Genomic DNA, 20,096 nt, shown 5'->3' on the forward strand with positions numbered 1-20,096 from the left:
CATGACCAGCCTATGAGATAAGAACGATTATTGCCCCTTTTATGGATAGACACCAATGAATAATTTGCTCACGGTCACATGGCTACCACGTGGTGAAACTAGAAATGGAACCCGGGCAGTGTCTTGCTGGATGGGCAGGTAATCAGTACAGAGCTGATGTTGGAACGTGACGGTGGCCCTGCTTGCTGCTTCTGTTGAAATGTTTTATCTTCATTCAACAAAAATAGAAGACACCGTGAAGGTTTGAGTTGAGGGTCACATGGTCAGATGGCGTCTGCACAAATAGCGGGCAATTGACAAAGGCATCATTCTCATGAGGTCACATACAGTGGTTGTGCTACAGCCCATGACACCAGAACACAAACAGCTCATTGAAATTTCAGGGAACCTTTAGGTATGATACAATAGGTATCCTGTAACTTCTGTCTCTGAGGCTGGTTGAACGAATTCACTTGATGAATGTGCTATTAGCAAACTCTCCTGCCCCAGAGAAACACTTAATACAGGACTTGGAAACAGGAATCAAGCGTTTGACTACATTCTTCTGAAGCCAGATGCAAACCACACATCTTCTGCTCTCCAGGGTAAGGAACAAGAGTGCTCTGGAAAGTATATGGAAAGTTATGTGGAGGTTGTGGCAGTATGTGTGCAAGCAGCCTACATAAAACCCAGGGAAAATAACAAATTGCCAAGAACCTTGAGCTCATCTGGGATCATTGTTGTTGCAACCACCAACATCAAGTATTATGTTTTCATGGTCTGTGATTACATGGCATTCGGTACATGGACCTGTGTAAACAAGAGGGACACAGATTCTCTCTTTTTTTTTAGTTTCTTTATTTGTTTTAAGAGAGCAGAGGAGGGAGAACCCCAAGCAGGCTGTGTGTTAGCCTGCAAATCCCACTGCGGGGTTTGAACCCACGAACTGTGAGATCATGACCTGAGCTGAAATCAAGAGTCAGACACCCAACCAGCTGAGCCACCCAGGTGCCCCAAACATAGATTCTCTTTTAACTAATACAGTGAAATAGTCCATGGCTAAATCAACATTTCTTGATCACCTATTCGATACCAAGCAGTAGCTCATGTAATCCTCAGACCAGCACTGCTAGAGGAAGTGAATCCTCATCCTTGAAGATAAGGAAATGGAGACCAAGTGAGTCTAGGAACATGCCAAAGTCTCACGGTAGGCAGAGTTTGGGGTTCGATCCAAAGTGGAGCCACAAAAGGCTCTGAACAGTGCAAAGCAGTCTTGAAAAAGAAGAAATCTAGAGGCAACACACTCCCTGATTTCAAAACATAAGGCAGAGGTATAATAATCAACATAGTATGGTCCTGGCATAAAAACAGACACGTAGATCAATAGAACAGAATAGAAAGCCCAGAAGTATGATCCCATTCATATATGGTCAATTAATTTATTTATGATAAAGGAGCCAAGGGTATACAATGAGGGAAGAAAGGTCTCATCAATAAATGGTGCTGGGAACACTGGATGCCTCATGCAAAAGACTGACACTGGACCACCATCTCTCACCAAACACAAAAGTTAACTCTAAAATGGATTTAAGACTGGAATGTAAGACCTAAAGCCATGAAACTCCTAGAAAAAAAACATAGGCGGTAAGCTCCTTGACAGAGGTCTTGGCCATGAATTTTTAAAGCTAACACCAAAAGTAAAAGCAACAAAAGAAAAAATAAGCAAGTAGGACTACATCAAAGTAAACAGCTTCTGCACAGCAAAGGAGACCATCAACAACGTGAAAAGGCAACCTACCAAATGGGACAAAATATTTGCAAATCGTATATTTGATAAAAGGTTAATATCCAGAGTATGTATGCCTCAGTACAAAGAAAAAATCAACCAAACCCCAAACAACCCAATTTTTAAATATGGGCAGATTTGAAAATAGATAATTTTCCAAAGAAGATATGAGCATGACCAACAGGTACGTGAAAATTATACCCAAATTTATGAATCGTCAGGGAAATGCAAATGAAAACCACGATGAGCTATCACCTCGCACCCATCAGAATGGCTAGTACCAAAAAGACGAGAAATGAAAAGTGTTGGCGAGGATGTGGAGAAAAAGGAGCCCTCGTACACTGTTGGTGGGAACGTAAATTGGTGCAGCCACTCCGGAAAACAATACGGAAGTTCCTCTAAAAATAAAAATAGAACTACCATGTAATCCAGCAGTTCCACTTCTGGGTATTTATCTAAAGGGAACAAAAACAGTAACTCAAAAAGATACATGCGCTCCCATGTTTATTGCTATACTGTTTACAATAGCCAAAAGATGGAAACAAAAATGTCCATCAATGGATGGTCAATATTGTAATATTATATGGTGACGACGCTTGTTGAGCATTGAGTAACGTATAGAATTGTTGAATCACTGTGTTGTACACCTGAAACTAATATAACATTGTATGCCAACCATACTTCAATAATAAATAAAAATAAAAATAATTAGGTGTTTATATACAATGGACTATTACTCAGCCATAGAAAAGAATGAAATCTTGCCATTTGTGCCAATATGGATAAACCCTGAGGGCACAATGCTAAGCGAAATGAGTCAGAGAAAGACAAATGTCATATGATCTCTCTTATATGCGGAATAATAATAATTAAAAAAAAAAGTCTCATGGATACAGAGAACAGATTGGTGGTTTCCAGAGGCGGGGATGTGAGAAATGGGTGAAGGGGGACAAAGTTTTTAAAAAAGCCTCTGAGATCTAAAAGGCCAACTAATACGGGTATTTGGGGCACCATGATGGAAGGAGGCTGCAGTAGGCAGGAAGGAATATTTTGGTGCACAGACCACTTCTCCTAACTTTACAGATATTCTCCTAACACCATAAGCCATATTCCTAAACGTTCCACTCTTGCAGCTGAAGTCTTGCACAGAGAAGGAGAAAGTGATGTTTCCAAGATCACGTGAGTTCAAGGAAGGAGCGTGGGTTGGGTCACTGGGTTCTGCATCATCACACGCTCAGTTCCGTGTTCCAATTTGGGGCTTGCAAAGCCCAGGCGTATCTTCAGAGCTACACAACCAGCAAAAAAAAAAAAAAAAAAAAAAGGTGCTTGACTCCAAAGCTAGTGCTCTCAGCTGCTCCCTGTAAAAAACATGTCAGTGAGAGTTTACGCCTGTTGTCCATGCTGCACTGACCGGAGTAAGTGTCCTATTTTTTGCAGACACAGACATGAAAGTCTGGTTGGCAGTTGGCAGTAAACCTCAGATGTTGGCTGAAGTAGCAATATTATATACAATCTCTGCTTCCTTCCCTTTCTCACTGAAATAAATATTCAGCTGCAGGGCTGTTTACCCCAGCCGGCTTCTGAAGACCGTCAGGCAGTCAGTCGCCACGACGTCAGTCAGGCAGCACCAATTGAAGTTGATTTCTTTTGTTCAACAGCTGCAGAACCAGGAGCTGCTGAGGGCAATGATGAAGAAGGCCGAGCTGGAAATCAGCGGCAAAGTGATCGAAACCATGAAGAGGCTGGAGGACCCTGTGCAGCGACAGCGCGTCCTCGTGGAACAAGAGAGACAGAAATACCTGCACGAAGAGGAGAAGATCGTCAAAAAGCTGTGGTGAGTGCCAGTCACCCGTTGGACCCGAAAAAGACCCTGTCCTTGCCAACGAGGAGCCCCTTCCTAGATGGTGCTCTCTCCCTCTCTCTCTTTTAACTTTTTTAAAAGTTTATTTATTTTGAGAGAGAGAGAGAAGGAGAGAGCAAGGGGGCAGGAGGGCGGGAAGAGAGAGAGAGAGAGAGAGAGAGAGAGAGAATCTCAAGCAGGCTCCGCACCAACAGCACTGAGCCCGAAACAGGGCTCGAACTCCCAAAGCGTGAGATCATGACCTGAGCCGAAACCAAGAGTCGGACGCTTAACCCACTGAGCCACCCAGGCGCCCCTCCCTCTTTCTTTATTGAGCACCTACTGTGTACAAGTTAGGGTTCTGCTGGTTCTGGGTATCCTTGGACACTTAGCGCCCCTCTGTCCAGACCCCGAGAAGTTCGACTGCGCTTGTCTCATTAACAGCTGGAGCACCGCGCTCCCTTGTAGGGCTCAGCAACAGAGAAAATGAGAGGAAGCAAATGGCAAAACCCAATGATAAATGGGAAGTCTGCATTTAATCTCAGTAAATGAAAACTAATAGCCAAAATAACGGTGTTAAAATTATCTTCCTATTATTCAACTGTAGTTAAAAGCACAAAAGAAGAATTTAAGTGTAAAGTAGGTCTGATCCATGAATGAAAGATGCCTCCTTGAATGTTATCAGTCTTCTGTGAGGTTCTTATTGAAAGCATCTATCAAGTCCCACTATTGAAATGAGCAGTTTTATTACTCCCCAGTCACTGGGGTGGGCACATCTTTTATGGTAATATATGTTTTGTTATGCAGTGAAGATTTATCATAGAATGATTTCACCTTCTAGTGTAATGGGTAGTAATTTTTCTGGATTCTCCTAGCATTGTTAATTCTCTTAAATCTCCCAAATTGGGACTACAAAGAAGCAACTTTCACGTTCTTCTCATGGGCGGAAGGACCGGAAGTCTCCATGATGGAAAGTGTTATTTTCTATCAACTGTTTGATATTTGAGCCTGTGTCACCCCAGATGCCCACCCAGTGTGTCTAATTAAAATAAGAATGTCCCTCTCAGTAGCAGTCCAGAGGGGGGAAAAAAATCAATTACAGTTATAATTTTCCAAAAAAAAAAAAAAAAAGAATTTGACCACTGTTCACCAACATCTCAAAATAGCTTCTAATATTTTATGTAGTTCATTCATTTGTAGACCATTAATCACCCACCGTGAGGTGATAAGGCTATTATTTGTCTGAAATGTTTTTGTGATGGCCCAGTTTTCTACATCGAGGTGTTAAAAGATTCTTCTTGAAAACTTCTTTAAAAATGTGTAGCCTTTTAAGAATATTTTATGTTTTCCAATTAAATCACGAAAAAGTAAATTTCCTTCTTTTAAGAATTGTGTTTATCAGTCAGCTAAGTCTTGCTTTTGCTCTAGAAAAAGTACTTAATCTCAGCACTACCCCAGTAGCCCAGCACAGGACTGAGCTAGGAAGGGGCATGGGGAGCCTATCAGGAGAGCACTTCATCTGTGGGCTGGCTGCACCTGGAGAAGATGTGCACAGGGCATTTGAGGAGCTCCAGTCCGGCAAAGCAGAGCATATGAGTATGTGTATAGCCCAAAACAGGTGGCTCACCTGTGCCAGGTGACCCTACGCAAAGGAGAGATTGCTTCGGGCCCCAGGGATCAAGAAGACAACCTGAAATAAGTTATTTGTCCTGTGCCCCCAGACCCAGGGCAGCGCCGTGTGTTTAGCGGGGTCTCACAAAGGGTTTGTTAAACCGAACCAGGCTGCCCTGGAGGTCAGGTGGGGTTCCATCAGTGGAAGCAGGGCGAGGGATGGGGGGTTCCCAGGCAGAGCAACCCTGTGAGCCAGCAAGACTCAGGACCAGGAAGGTGCAAGGTGTCCTTGGAAAACTGGGGGCCGACCACATTGGCGGAGATGATGCAAGATACTAGACCATGTCTCATGTCTGGGTAACGCCGTTCCCCCTTGCATGATGCCTGCCCGTATCTTACACCACATTCACGCCCTGCCTGCCTGCTCCGTGTGTGCAGGGACTGTGTTTACCGAGATTGGAGGATCATGTGACAGAAACCTAGATTCCTGGCTTTCCATGGAAGCTCCTGGGTCCGACCCCAGATCCAGAACCTCTCTGGATGGAGCGTAAGAATGTGCATTTTACCCAGGGGAGATTCTCAAGTGTCTTCCCATTTGACCAGCCTGATGAGGAGGTCACTGACGGTTTTTGATCAAGGATGCAGCAAAGTTTTTTGATCAAGGAAACACAGCAAAGGATGCAGAGCTGTGTTTCAGAAAGGTCCCTCTGGTGATCATGTGCAGGACTGTTGGAGGGGGAAACATTGGTGTCAGGGAAACCATATTGGCAGCAGCTAGAACAGTCCAGTCGAAAGTCAGTAAGGCCTGGGGCACAAGGGTGGCTCCCTCCATCAGTTAAGCGTCTGAGTCTTAATTTTGGCTCAGGTCATGATCTCAAGGTTTGTGGGATTGAGCCCCGCATTGGGCTGTGCACTGAGAGCATGGAGCCTGCTTGGGATACTCTCTCTCGCTCTCTCTCTCTCCCTCCCTCACTTGCATGCATACACTCTCACTCTCCAGATAAATAAATAAACTTAAAAAAAAATGTCAGTAGGCCTGAATCAAGGAGTAAAAACAGGAATGGGAAGAGAAATCAAATGAAAACGGACTGTTACAAAAGACAGCTGGGGGCGCCTGGGTGGCTGTCAGTTAAGTGATTGACTTCAGCTCAGGTCATGATCTCACGGTTTGTGGGTTCAAGCCCCGCATCAGGCTCTGTGCTGACAGCTCAGAGCCAGGAGCCTCCTTCAGATTCTTTGTCTCCTCTCTCTGCCCCTCTCCCACTTGTGCTGTCTTACTCTGTCTCTCAAATAAATGAGAAATACATGTAAATACATGTAAAAAAAAAAAGACAACTGGAAATTTCAACTTAGGAGCATCAGGAAAACAATCTCCGCTCCTTCCCTCCTCTCCCCTCCCCTGCCCTTCACCTTACACACACACACACACACACACACTGGAAAATATGTTCTCTTAGGCGTCATGTTGGACTAAGTTGCTGGTGAGCCATTAAGAGGGCAGAGAAGTGAAATTTGGTTCTAGAATATGGAGAGAAATGGAATCCAGATCATTTCTCTTTGGTGGGTTTCTACTTGGAAATAATAATTGGGCTTCTAATAACTGTCAAATTAAATATACTTCATTAGTATATTAATGAAAACATTAATGCTTCTTTTAACTAACATAGTATGAAAAGCAACTTACACAAATAGAATGGATTTAGAGCTAAACCACAGCATCTGTGAACATCTGGCTTTCCTTTGAGCCGAGTTCACATCTCCAAAGTCATATTGATTACATAATATTGAAAGTGTGTTTTCAGCATTCATTTTAGCTCCATGATCTCTGTTACATTTTGAATAAACAAATTTTATCTGAGTGCTTTGTAATATATATCATAAACATATGAACAGAAATGACATTGTTGTCTACAATAATATCAATACACTTTTGTGTATATTCCTTGATCAACCCAGGAAAAGCTGTGACATTTATGGGTCTTCTGTGTTCAGAGTTATGAAATCCCAAAGGCACATCATGGAAAAGAGATTAAAATAGAACTTTAGGCAGACTGACTTCAGGTCAGATGATAGCTCTTAGGAGTATTCATTGACACGTGGCAGACTTGTGGGTTGTAAATGGAACCGTGATAACATTTGGGTCTTAGCTCTTCCCTCGGAACTTGGAAGGACTGGACAGTGTGTCCAGTCTACACTCTAAGATATTTCGTTTTGGTGATGAAGTGGTAAATAACTTTTGCACACATAGGTGCCATATTTAGAGCTCTTAGGAGGGATGGCATACATGGTCTCCTCAGGGGTGTGGTTAGCTGCAGGAAGTTTCCTGTGGGTGGGTTCCCATAACACCAGGTACCTTTCCATAGTTTGCAAATGTGGACAGTGAGCAGCTGGGGCTTTCCCTTTGGGTCCTGAGTTGCAGTATTTCATCTGAAGGGATCACAGGCAGTTTGGGTCCATTTTCCATAATAGAATGAAAGACGTCACCAAAAACTCCATCTCGCTTCTCTACAGCAGATGGACTTGTTTGTCCCATTGGTCCTTGTTAAACACACATGGCATCCCGCCTGAATCCGTCCTGCAGTAGCTGTGCCATCCATAACCTCCATCTGCGCCCCCACTTAGCGGGAAGGGTCTTGGCAGGCCATCTTTTTACAGATACGCTGTGTCTTCTTTCCCTGTTCCCCGCCAGCCCCTAGCACTGCCCCTGTAGGTGAATGCTGTTTGCCTACCGCCACCTAGTGGTTCTTAATCTCTCAACGTTCTTGTCCTCCACTACCTTAAGAGAAGTTTTCTGTTGTCAGATTTACAGGCAAACTGAAATGATACAACCGTGTTTACAATGGGTGATTAATGTGCCCAGGAGACAGGATGTTGTTGGTTTGTTTCGTTGGTTGCTTTGCATTTTGAAGCAGAAGACCTCAGAACTAGCAGTACCTGTGTGTGTGTGTGTGTGTGTGTGTGTGTGAGCGCATGCGTGCGTGCACCTGCGTGTGTCTTTCTCTCCCTCTCTCTTACACACACATACACACCAGGAATCAGATCTGTGATCGTTCTTCCTCTTTGGAGCTTAGAGAGGAAAGTCAGTCCTTATTGATGAGGCCATCAGTATAAACCAGAGGTTCTCCATCACGGGCAAGTTTGCTCCCCTCCCCCACCCCATCCCCCCTTCCCTCAGGGACATTTCCCAGTGTCTGGAGACATCTTTGTTTGTCACACGCCGGGGAGAGGGTGCTACTAGATCTAGTGGGCAGAGGGCAGGGGTGCTGCGAAACACCCTACAATGCACAGGTCAAGTCCCTATAGGAAAGAATTATCCAGCCCAATATATCAAGTTTCAGGTTTAGAAGGCTAATATAAGCCAATCAGGACCCCTCCTTTTGCCCCGCTATGGCATGCACTCCCCGCCCCCACCCCATCACCTTACAAAATGCACACTGCCCTCCCTTAGTCGGCATCAGCACCACTGAAAATAAAGAATGGGTCCAGCCACCACCTCCCCTCTGGCCAACCTGGGCATCCCCAAGAACAGGCCCTGGGAAAACTCCTTGCACCCACCTCACACCTCAGAGGAATATTTAGGCCACACCAAGCTACTCTCTCGAGATACTGCCGCCATCTTAGCGGAAGGCCAGGGGAGGCTGGGCCGCGGTGAGCAACAGGAGGCTCGGATGGGCCCTTTGCTACTACAGCTGCCCTTTTTGGGGGGTCTCGGTGTTCACTGCCGCCTACTGGTCTGCTTGCCCCCACCCCCAGTGAGCTGGAAGACTTCGTTGAAGACTTGAAGAAGGACTCTACGTCGGCTGCCCGAGTGGTCACTCTAAAAGATGTGGAAGATGGGGCTTTCCTCCTGCGACAAGTGGGAGAAGCAGTAGCCACCCTGAAAGGTGAGCCTCCTCCTTGAAGCGGAGAAGTCTGAAGCGTGTCTCCGGGAGGAGAGCGGGGTGGAGGGGGGGAGGTTAAAACTCTGTCCGACAGTGACAGATCCGTTCGTTCGTGCATGTGTGCCTGCAAGTGTTCATCAAATACCCTGTGGGCCAGGCGCTGTTCTAGGCACTGGCGATGCCTCACTGAACAAAATGGGCAGATGTCCCCGTCTTCTTGGAGCTTCTATTTTAGTGGGCGCCATGAGATTTAGGGCGAAATGATACCAATGCCAGTTGCTCTCCACTGGCTCTTCCAGTGTGCCAGGGCACCTGTGCCAAATTCATTGAAAATGGCCCTCAGGGACAGTTGCCTTTATCCCACATAAGCAGACAGGAAGTGAGGCGCAGAGGACCTCTGCCCTTGCCCGAGGTCACTTGGAACCCGGCTCTGTCTGACAGGCGTCTGCCTCCTGGAGATGTGTGCGGAGCGCTGCGGCCAATGAACCCCACGCTCCCGACCCTCCCCAGCCCCGGCGTGCGTGTGTGGGATGGGGGCTTGTTCCGCTTTCTCTCCAACTCACCCTCTGCTCTTGGCCTGCAGGAGAATTTCCCACCTTACAAAACAAGATGCGAGCCATCTTGCGCATAGAAGTCGAGGCCGTGCGGTTTCTGAAGGAGGAGCCCCACAGGCTGGACAGCCTCCTGCAGAGAGTACGGAGCATGACCGACACCCTGACCATGTTGCGGAGGTAACCGGCCCCCCCCCCCCGCCCCGGGGGCGGGGAAACTCGTGAGGGAGGACGGCAGCAACTCCTTCCCACCTCAGACGTTCCATTGCAGTATGACTTGAGGTCCCGATCGTTCAGCACAGGCCTGCTGCGTTTGGCACATCCTAGAGCTTAACGTTAGGAAACATTAAGTAAACATTTTTTTCAAAAAATCATTTGAAGGTGGTCCTTTTTAATAACACTTTAAGGTTAAAGAATGTGTCAAAATATTTTATTAGCCTCCTTCACTTCTGGAGCACAGATGACTTCAGTTAGAAGAAGAAATACACACTGAATGAAGTTCAAGAGACAGCATTAGAGGCGCGGCCCTGCCAAACTGGAGAGAGGGAGGGCAGGAGGGAGGAGAGCTTGAGAACTGGAAGTTGCCTTCATGCAGATGACTACTGACAGTGGAAGAGAGGGCACGGTGGCAGGAGAGGGAAAGGGGGGGGGAACAGATCCTCGGGGGTCCCTCGGGGATTGGAGGAACAGGGTAGGTAAACAGCAAAAGAAACAAGTGAGTAGCAGAGGAGAGTCATCGAATGCAGTGTCTCTTTTCAAATCAAAAATAGACATTTTAATAAGAAGAAAGTAAGGGACTGATTAAAGATTGTAGGTCAAGTACCATGTATCATATCATCTGACATACCCTACATCGATCGTAACAACAGCTCCCGAGGAAGGCACCAGAAGGCAGTCTCATCCTCCCTCCTCCTTATCATCATCACTACATTCTACAGAAAAATATCTGAGGCTCAGAAAGGTACAGTTCCCAGCATCCTAGAGCTAGAACCTGCCAGAACTGATGATATTCAAACACAGGCCTGTCTGACCCCAGAGCCGTGTTGTTTCCACTGCACCGTGGGTGGAAATGCACAGATAGCTTCACGTGACCCCAAAATGCAGAGGAGGATGAGGACCAACCAGGCTGTTAGATTTGGAGTCACTGTTGACCTCCCAGAAAGGCGTGGTCGAGTCCAGGTGGGGAAGGAAGCCTGATCCAAGCGACAGGAAGAGCAAGCACCAGGAATTAAAATACAGTTGCCTCTTGGACAACTCGGGTTTGAACTGCACGGGTCCACTTACGTAAGGATTTTTTTTTTTTTTTGATAAGTACAAGACAATGCTGTAAATGTATTTTCTTTGTGATCTTCCTAATCATGTTTTCCTTTCCCTAGCTTACTTTATTGTAAGAATCCAGTCATAGCATACAAAATGTATGTTAATCAGGTACTTATGATATAGGTAATCCTTCTGGTCAACAGTAGATAATTAGCAGTTAGGTTTTGGAGAGGAACAAGAGTTCCATGTGGATTTTCAAAGGAGGAGAGTATGGAGGGCTCAGGAAGCTTTTGGGGTTAGAACAGAGCATCTCTGAGGGCTGTCCAGCGGGGACTGGGTGGAGGCGGTTAATGTTAGAATCATCTGTTCACTCCTGGCCGCCCCCACACCAATAGTGATGGAACCGTGTCTGGCTGGGCACGACGGTGCTGGTGGAAAGGCAGAGACAGACCATCTCGTGAGGGAAGGACTGAGCAATCAGGTACCAGAGACAGTTAGGAGGCAATTGGAGGGCATTAGGAAGTTGCTATGGAAACCTTCATCCCCAAGCTGCTACTCCAGGTTGTCAGATGTCTTAATTTTGCAACCTCTTGCCTGGCTTTGGGATGCCACGGCATTCAAGTGTGCCATACAAATAAAATGCAAGTTACCTACCTTAAGAGTTAATGCTGCTGTGCATGGTTTCTCCCAGACACGTCACCGATGGGCTCTTGAAAGGTACAGATGCAGCCCAGGCCGCACATTACGTCGCTATGGAAAAGGCCACAGCCGCGGAAGTCCTGAAGAGCCAGGAGGAGGCACCCCACACCTCAGGCCAGCCCCTCCACGGTGCAGGAGTCCCCGGCGACGTGAAGTCAGAAGTGGTGCCCTTGACCGTTCACCATGCGCAGAGCTCCCCTGTGGTCATCCAGCCCTCCCAGCTCTCCGCCGCCCTGCTCAACCCCGCCCAGCACTTGCCGGGGGGCTCGGGTCCCCACCCCACCAGCCCTTCGGCCACCACACAGGAAGTGACCTCAGCTCTGCAGTCAGCACAGGCTCCTCAGTCCCCACAGATGCCCATGAACGGCTCTGCCATGCAGAGCTTGCTCATTGAGGAAATCCACAGCGCGAGCGCCAAGAACAGGGCAGTGTCCATTGAGGTAGGGTCCTATGTCCATTTCTCATTAACCCTATAGAGGAATAACATCCGGTCCTTCCCTCAAGGAGTTTATAGTCTGGTTGTAAAGAGAATGCATATATGTGTCAAAGATACATTTATATCCAATATATATATATATAGATAGATAGATAGATAGATATGTATATATCTATATATATGTACGTATATATATTTGTCTCAAAGAGAGATTTTTTGAACTACAAATGGGTTTCGATGGCCAGATTAAGAGAACAGTCGGATTTCAGAGAAGGGTGAGACATCCCATCCTGTGGGAAGGTGAAACCATGGTGTGCTGGGAAGTGTTTACCAACCAGTTCTCTGGTGGGGGCAGGGGGAAGCCCTGATTCATAGAATCTGCCAGTTTCTGAGGCGTATTCTCCCACGGTCGCTGATTGCAAGTTTCAGCGGGACGTCAGTGGGCATGCGGCTGGGGAGATGTGAGTCAGCTCTCCCTGCTCAAGCACATCACTGGTGAATGCGGGCCGGTGGAGGGTTTGCTACTGGCCTGGAAAAGTCAGTAGAATCTGGGTAAGTGGAGCAGTGTTGGTGAGGGCTAGCACAGAGGGGTTGCTGGAGCAAAGGGAACCACGAGTAAACTTGTTTTATGGGAACAAGATAGAGGAGATGAGGCTGGCAAAACAGACTGGAACCGGATGTGTGGGAGCTGGCAAACCAGTCCAGGACGTCTCAAGGTCATGGGGTGGGTGTCCAAAAAAATGCGGCCCCTCAGAGCAGTGATAAAAAATCAGCATCTTCAGAAAATTGCTCTGAAACAATGTACAGAATCAATTAAGGTGGTGGGGTCTCGAATTAAGGTTGCTGGGTGGGAAGTCATTAGAGTAGTCTCAGGATGCAAGGTGGAGGCCGTCAAAATGGAAAGAGAAAACTGGGTCTTAGAGTCACACGACATAGAAAACACACCATGGTTTTAAAGATTCTATCAGGAGCCGGTATCCACGCCTGAGTATCACATTTTGTCTCCCCCGCGTCGTTACCCCAGACCCTGCTCTTCACCGTGCCCGCCTCTCTTGCGTGTCAGCAGTGGATAACTCAGGTTTAAGAAAAAATAACCTCTTCAAATTGCCAAGGCCACGGTCAGGGCAACCGGGCCTCTGGACCCTGGGTAGCTTCTGCCTCTGCTCCAAAGTCAGCGGCTGTGCCTCTCCTCCAAGCCAGCCGTTTACGAAACGCAGCTCACGGGAAGGGTGAAATGTGATTGCCTGACGGTGATTCTGTCCCATCGTGCCCAGCAGGGCAGGGGCGAAAACTGAACAACACGTTTCCTCCTGAGAGTGAGCGGAATCTGCCACTTCCTACATCTCTGTATGGAAACCGTGTCAGTGGGACAACCCATCTATTTAACAAACGTCTCTTGAGAACCCACTGGGCGTGGCCATCGTGGCCGCGTGTGTATTCTCAGTTTCGACTCACGAGTCGTCTCTGAAAATGCCCTGATCTGCGGTAAGGAGGCCTGGGCCTCGCCGCCCGCTCCACTGCTGCTGCGTAAGGTGAGCTTCCTTCACGGACCGTATCCCCGAGCCCTGCTGTGCACCAGCCCCCAGAGGCTCTGAGGCAGGCAGGGAACAGAAGGGACAGAGCCCGTGCCTTCAAGAGACAGGCCTGCTTGTAGGGAGAGGCCGAGAACCAGCGTATGCCAGATGGTCATAAAATGCTAGGAAGAAACAATGAAGGGAGGGGGGTGGTAAGGGGTGGCGGCGGAGGCTTGTTTACGTAGCGTGGGTCTTGGACACATCCTTTGCCTCGCTGGGCCTCGGCGTTCTCACGTGTGAAATGTGTTGGTGAAGTGATCTCCTCGGTCCTTTCCAGTTCTTACGTGTTGGGGTTCTAGTAACCCTGGTGCCATTTCCCCTCTGGGGAATCCTGGAAGGATTACTGTGCCACCTCGAAATCACAGGACAATGTTCCTTTAAAAAAAATGTACAGGTATTTAAAAATGCATGTCATGTAATTCTCCCTATTGGGAGAACTTGATGGAACTTCGAGGGTATCCAGATAAAACCCCATTTTAGACGTAAGAAAGTTTGACCCGGAGGCCGTATAGCAGTTCTTAGCCACGGGGCTGTGATGTAGGATTCTTTGTTCCTGGTGAGTGTTTTTGGGCTTAGCTTCTGTTTGTCTGCACATCTCCTCCGCAATGAAAACTCAGTTTCGAGAACAAAAACTTGGTGATGGGATACATACTTTTGAAAGCATATCCCTGTGTCCTTTTATTAGTATTGGTTGAAAGTAGCAGTAAGTGCTCAGTAATAATGGAATGAATGCATTTGGGTTTCTGAGCTTGCTTCTGTGTGAGTGAAGACCACTTGGGCTTACACAGCAGAGAGCACAGGGGCACGTTTGTCTGATGTGCAAAAATGTCCCTCAGTGCAGAAACCGGAGCATTATTTTATCCACATTTAACCTGTGTTATGCTCTCCGCCACCTCGACACGAAATCTCTAATTAGCTTTCCCTCTGGTTTTTAAACCTTCTTCACTTGTTCTTTGCCTTCAGAAAGCAGAGAGGAAATGGGAAGAGAAAAGGCAAAATCTGGACCACTATAACGGGAAAGAGTTTGAGAAGCTACTAGAAGAAGCTCAGGCCAACATCATGAGGTCAATTCCAAACCTGGAGATGCCACCAGCCTTGGGCCCACAACCAAAGGGCGATGCTCCAGTAGACAAGCTAGAACTTTCAGGTGAGGTGCTCCCAGGGCTATGCGGGCTGGCTACCCTCGGGTCAGGGCAGTGCTGCCCACATAAGCACGTGCTGGCCAGCAGCACCAATCTCTCACTTCTTAAGACTCTTATAAATTGGAGCGAATCCTCAGGTATCACAACATTCTCACTACTGCCTCTTAACTATAACCGTAGCCTGGAAACGATGTTCTACTTGAGGATACTAGAACAATGCCCGGTAAGGTAAAATTTAGATTCCCGGCTTCCACATTTCCTGTGAATTTATGACACTTCACAACACCAGCTGGGAGAATAAGAGGGCCGCATTTAGAGTAAGAGCTTTTCATATGCTGCAGGAAGAAAATGCCAGCCTTTATGAGGTCCCGAGGGGACATTAGATCATGAGGCGAAATTGCATTTTTTAAATCAAAATTATTAGATGGTATATTGAACTAACTAAACTATGGAAGTTAAGCCTCAATGTGTCCCTAAGAACATAAAATAACCGTTAGAAAACTCAGCCTCCTAAATCTCCGGCCAACAAGCCTCATGCCTTACTCTGATCTTAAAGTTGCGAACAGAGACACCATTCTACCTGCAGCCCAGTGTCTCAGAGCCACATTCGATGGTGCCTCCTCCAGTAGCGAAAATTAATTTGGAAAGGAATCGCCATCTTGACTTGCATGCATGTCCAGGAACATGAGCGTAGATACAGTTTGTAACCACTGTAACCCTGTCTCACTGTTCTCCTTCCCCCAAGCTGCTCTAAAATTCCCCTCACTGAAACTGCCCCCATCAGCCTGTGTGTGCCAAGTGTTTCACCCCTTTTCCCCACCTGCCCAGCTGATGAGGCCTGTTTAGGGACCAGAAGGGTCCGGCAGCAAGTACCTTAGGAGGAAGGGGCCTGGGAGGGGCAGCCCTGTTCTCACAAAGATGGCTTCTCTCCCAAAGTCCCCGTGAGGAATTTCTCATGGGTAAAAGTCTACACCATTCCGTTTCCATCTGGCCTAATTTGGCTCTCCTTATTATTACTTTTGTCAGGTAGTCCTTTGATGTTTTATACTCACAAATAAGTTATAAAAAATAGTTATAAACCATAATTGTTCCTTCTCATGATTGAACTTGTTATCTTACCGCATCTGGGCTTTTTATTCCTTCAGATTAAAAAAAATGTGTATAAAGTTGGGCGCCTGGGTGGCTCAATCAGTTAAGCGTCCGACTTCGGCTCAGGTCACAATCTCTCGGTTCATGAGTTCGAGCCCCGCGTTGGGCTCTGTGCTGACAGCTCGGAGCCTGGAGCCGGCTTCGGATTCTGTGTCTCCCTCTCTCTCTGCTCCTCCCCCGCTTGCACTCTGTCTCCCTCTTTCTCAAAAATAAACAAACATTTAAAACCAAAGAAATAATTTGCATAAAGTATTTTTTAAAAATTACTCCCCAAAGTATTTTTGCTCAATCAAACGTGTTATGTTATGTTATGTTATGTTATAAGTAAACTCTATACCCAGCATGGGACTTGAACTCACAACCCTGAGATCAAGAGTCACATGCTCCACCAGCTGAGTTTGTTTTGTTCTGTTTTGTTTTGTTTTGTCTTAACACATGGCCTCATTTCAGAGAGAGTCTGCTAATGTACTGGCCACCAGAAATGCATAAGGATACAATCTGTTACCTGCAAACGTTGGTTTCTATCATTTTTACTTATTTGGCATGGATGTCACTGCTTTTACTGATTTTTGTTTACTAATGAGGTGAAATTCTACACTTAAGGTTTTTAAAAGCTGTTTGTATTTCCTCTTGTATAAATTGTCTGACTACTTAGAAAATGTAGCTCCTAAAAAAATCAGTGGCAAATTTTAGAGATGGTAGCCTCAGTCAGTGTTAAAGAAAAATTATTCACAGAGATATTTGTTAAAAAGAGCAAGCAAGACTTTATACAAGACCACGGCAGCAGGGGAGAGAAACTGAACCCAGCTCTGAATACAGTACATCAAGGGTAGGGAGAGTCTCGCTAAAAGGCAGGCCAAGGGCCTGGATGTGCAGAGGGAGCGAAGAACCAGCTCAGATGTCAAGAATGGGGGATTCTTGCTAAACGGACTTCACGGAATTCTTTGCTAAAACTGGGCTGAGCAGACAGAGCAAGGGCAAGGCTTAGCGGAGAGGAGAGCTCGGAGGAGCCTGACCAAAGCCGGGCAAAGAGGCAGTCATGGTCATGACCCAGGAGAGGAGACCTGGGCCCACTTCCAGGGCCCGTCAGCCTGTGCCAGTCCCTGGGGGGACCCACAAAGCTGATGAGGCTGTCCCCCGGCCAGGCTGCTGGCTCAGGAACCAGCCAGGTGGCCCACTGCTGCTGGGGCCTCGTCACCCAGCATTCTCCTGCAGGAGACCAGAACTGTCGACTACACGTAACCACTGGCCTTTCACCCTGATGAGCACCCACACCCTTACTACAGCTTTAAGTAGAAACTTCTCAAGTGTGTCCCTCAAACAGCTCTGACTAGGTTGCTCAGAAAGGACAAACATATTCCTGAGAGGGCAGGCCGTGTCCCTAGAGAGAGCTGGGGCAAAGCGCAGTTGGAAGGTCCAACCTCGAGTTTCTGCTTCTGCTGCTTTAGTGCGCACTTGGGTTCAGGCTGGTAAAAGGCAGAGGTGAGGAATGATGATAAAGGACAGAAATGAGGAGGTTTGAATTTGGTTAAGTGCCTTTTCTGGACATTTTTCTGGAGAAAGCTAAGTAGATATCTGTGTTTCCTAACCTTTGGTGTCATTGCCAACTTCTCCTTCTGCATTTCTGTGTTTACTGCCTCCTTTCATTAACAGAGAACCCTTTCCAACCACATAACCAGGACCAAAAGTCCATTTTGTCCCTGACTTTGTTTTCTGTTCATCTGCCTTGCATTTCCTCCTGGCCCTTCATTGGCCAGATTCTATTCTAACATCCCCTGCACAAACTCCTCCTGCTAATAACACTGTCTCTCACGTCCTTCCTTCAGCAGCCATGCGAGGGGCTCTGGATTTGTCTCTAAGCTCTAATATTTCATCTCTCCAAGGAATACCCAGAAGTTTTACTTAATGACGATAGCTCTTGGGGCACCTGGATGGCTCAGTCGGTTGAACATCTGACTCTTTTTTTTTTTTTGTAATGTTTATTTTTGAGAGAGAATGAGAGAGTGAGCAGGGGAAGGGCAGAGAGAGAGGAAGGCAGAGGATCTGAAGTGGGCTTTGCACTGACAGCGGAGAGCCTGAGGCGGGGCTCGAACTCACCAACTGTGTGATCATGACATGAGCCGCAGTCGGACGCTTAACCATCTGAGCCACTCAGGCGCCCTGAGCATCTGACTCTTAATCTCAGCTCAGGTCTTGATCTCAGGGCCCTGAGTTCAAGCCCTATGTTGGGCTCCACACTGGGCATGAAGCCTACTTAAAATACATATACATATGTATATATGCTACATATATATATATGTGTATATACAAATATATATACATATGTATATATGCTACATATATATATGTGTGTATATATATACATGCACATATATATATGCACATATTTTTTTAATAATGATAGCTCATACTTGCATTGCATTTACAGTAAGTCACTAAGCACTGTTCTAAATGCTTCGTGTATATTAAGGTATTTAATCTCCACAGCATCCCAGTGGAGAGGATTATTATGATACCCATTTAATAGATGACACAACTGAGGCAGAGAGAAGTTAATTAACTTGTGCAGGGTCTTTTTGGGATTTCAAGTCAGTCGGGCTATAGGGTCTATGCCTTTAATCCTGGCACTATGGAGAGAACAGAGAGATGTTTACATCAGATTGCATCAAGTTTATAGAAATACACTGTTCTGGAAGTTCTCTTGCAAAGAGGTTATTTTGCAATGACACACTGTTTTCCAGAAGACTCTCCGAATTCAGAACAAGACTTGGACAAGCTGGGGGGTAAGTCCCCACCTCCTCCTCCCCCACCCCCTCGGCGGAGCTACCTGCCAGGATCAGGGCTCACCACCACGAGGTCCGGCGATGTGGTCTACACCAGCAGGAAGGAGAACATCACCGCTAAGGTCTGATGGGTTCAGCTCTGGCGAACTGGTCTCTGAGTTCAAATGATACCCTTAGACAAGGTTCTCTCTATTCTCATGTAGAACTCAGAAAGTAGTAAGGCGGAGGAGAGAATTGATTAAGCTACATCACAGGAAGCCCCACAGATGGGAAAATGTCAGCCAGTGTTATTGGACTAGACTCGGCACCACCTGCTCTATCCTTACTTGACTTGTAGCTGCAACAATGTAAAATGCAAATCACAAGCTACTTCTCCAGCAAGGGCCTCATAAGATTGAAAATGGAGTAGAAGGGGACGCAAAGGAAAGTCCACCTTACAAAAGCTAAGTGAGACTAGCTAACACGGTTGTAAGAGTCTGTACAGAAAGGTGTTCAGTGGGCTTTAGCTGGCACTTAACTTGGCAAGTGTGGTCTTTTGTGTTAAATGTAAAATACAATTTCCAAGGAGATGTAGTACAGGCAGGCCTTTCTTAAAGGCACCAAATGTTGAGTAGTTATAACTTTATTTAAAATCTTCAACCCATTCACCAAAATGGCAGCTTGTACAAAAAAAAACCCAAACTAAAAGCAAGGGATATTAATAGTCTTTCGACTCGATTTGAAGAGGTAGGAAGCCGACCGGCCAGGCAATAAGGGAACGTGTGTTGCTGTAATCTGTGCCTCTTTTGGCCAGCCCCTAGAGGCGTTGAGCTAATATCTGTGATTTGAATCTTCCACAGGCAAGCAGTGAAGATGCTGGACCAAGCCCCCAGGCTAGAGCCACTAAGTGTCCGACCGAGGAGCTGGCTTCCACCTGGACCCCATCCCCACCGCCAGTCGCTACCTCGTCCTCAAAGGACGAGGAGGAAGAGGAAGAAGGAGACAAAATAATGGCGGAACTCCAGGTATGTGGATGAGGTAACTGGTTGTGGCTCCATGCCTTCCTACCTAGGCCGCTCTGGCTACGTCTCTCACAGATCCATTAGCTAGAGAGGGCTGGCAAGGAGCCTTTGGACCTAGGCCTCGTAAGCAGCATCTTCTGGCCTTGGCCTCCAGTTTTCCAAGATGGCGCTGAACTACCCTCAGGGTACTTCATGACGTGTGTAAGGAATGACTTTCACAAAACAACTCAGGAAGTTTATACGGGAAATGAATTGCAAGTTTTCCTAGCTCCGGCCAAGAAGATTTACTTTCCTTGCTTTTAATAGTCCATTCGTTTCAAAAGCAATTCAGACAGGGATCCGAAATATCAGCCATTGTCTTGTCTTCCTAAGGACTGATTAAGGCCTCCTTCACGTGGGTCTCA

At 46.7% G+C, this 20,096-nt stretch overlaps 1 protein-coding gene across 17 annotated transcripts in view; it reads left to right on the plus strand.

The window, feature by feature from the left end:
* Positions 1 to 20,096, plus strand: part of KIAA1217 (KIAA1217 ortholog) — a 303,651-nt gene that overhangs the window by 269,225 nt on the left and 14,330 nt on the right. For 14 of the 17 annotated variants that reach the window (XM_047865674.1, XM_047865672.1, XM_047865683.1 and 11 more), the window contains 7 exons: positions 3,424 to 3,599; positions 8,970 to 9,100; positions 9,681 to 9,828; positions 11,600 to 12,047; positions 14,581 to 14,764; positions 18,650 to 18,813; positions 19,531 to 19,695. In XM_047865674.1, coding sequence (XP_047721630.1) covers positions 3,424 to 3,599; positions 8,970 to 9,100; positions 9,681 to 9,828; positions 11,600 to 12,047; positions 14,581 to 14,764; positions 18,650 to 18,813; positions 19,531 to 19,695 — 1,416 coding nt within the window. The remainder of the gene's footprint in view (positions 1 to 3,423; positions 3,600 to 8,969; positions 9,101 to 9,680; positions 9,829 to 11,599; positions 12,048 to 14,580; positions 14,765 to 18,649; positions 18,814 to 19,530; positions 19,696 to 20,096) is intronic. The other 3 variants (XM_047865682.1, XM_047865667.1, XM_047865669.1) reach the window with 1 other exon arrangement.

This window comes from Prionailurus viverrinus, chromosome B4 (assembly GCF_022837055.1).
Source record: "Prionailurus viverrinus isolate Anna chromosome B4, UM_Priviv_1.0, whole genome shotgun sequence".
NCBI classification, from domain to species: Eukaryota; Metazoa; Chordata; class Mammalia; order Carnivora; family Felidae; genus Prionailurus; species Prionailurus viverrinus.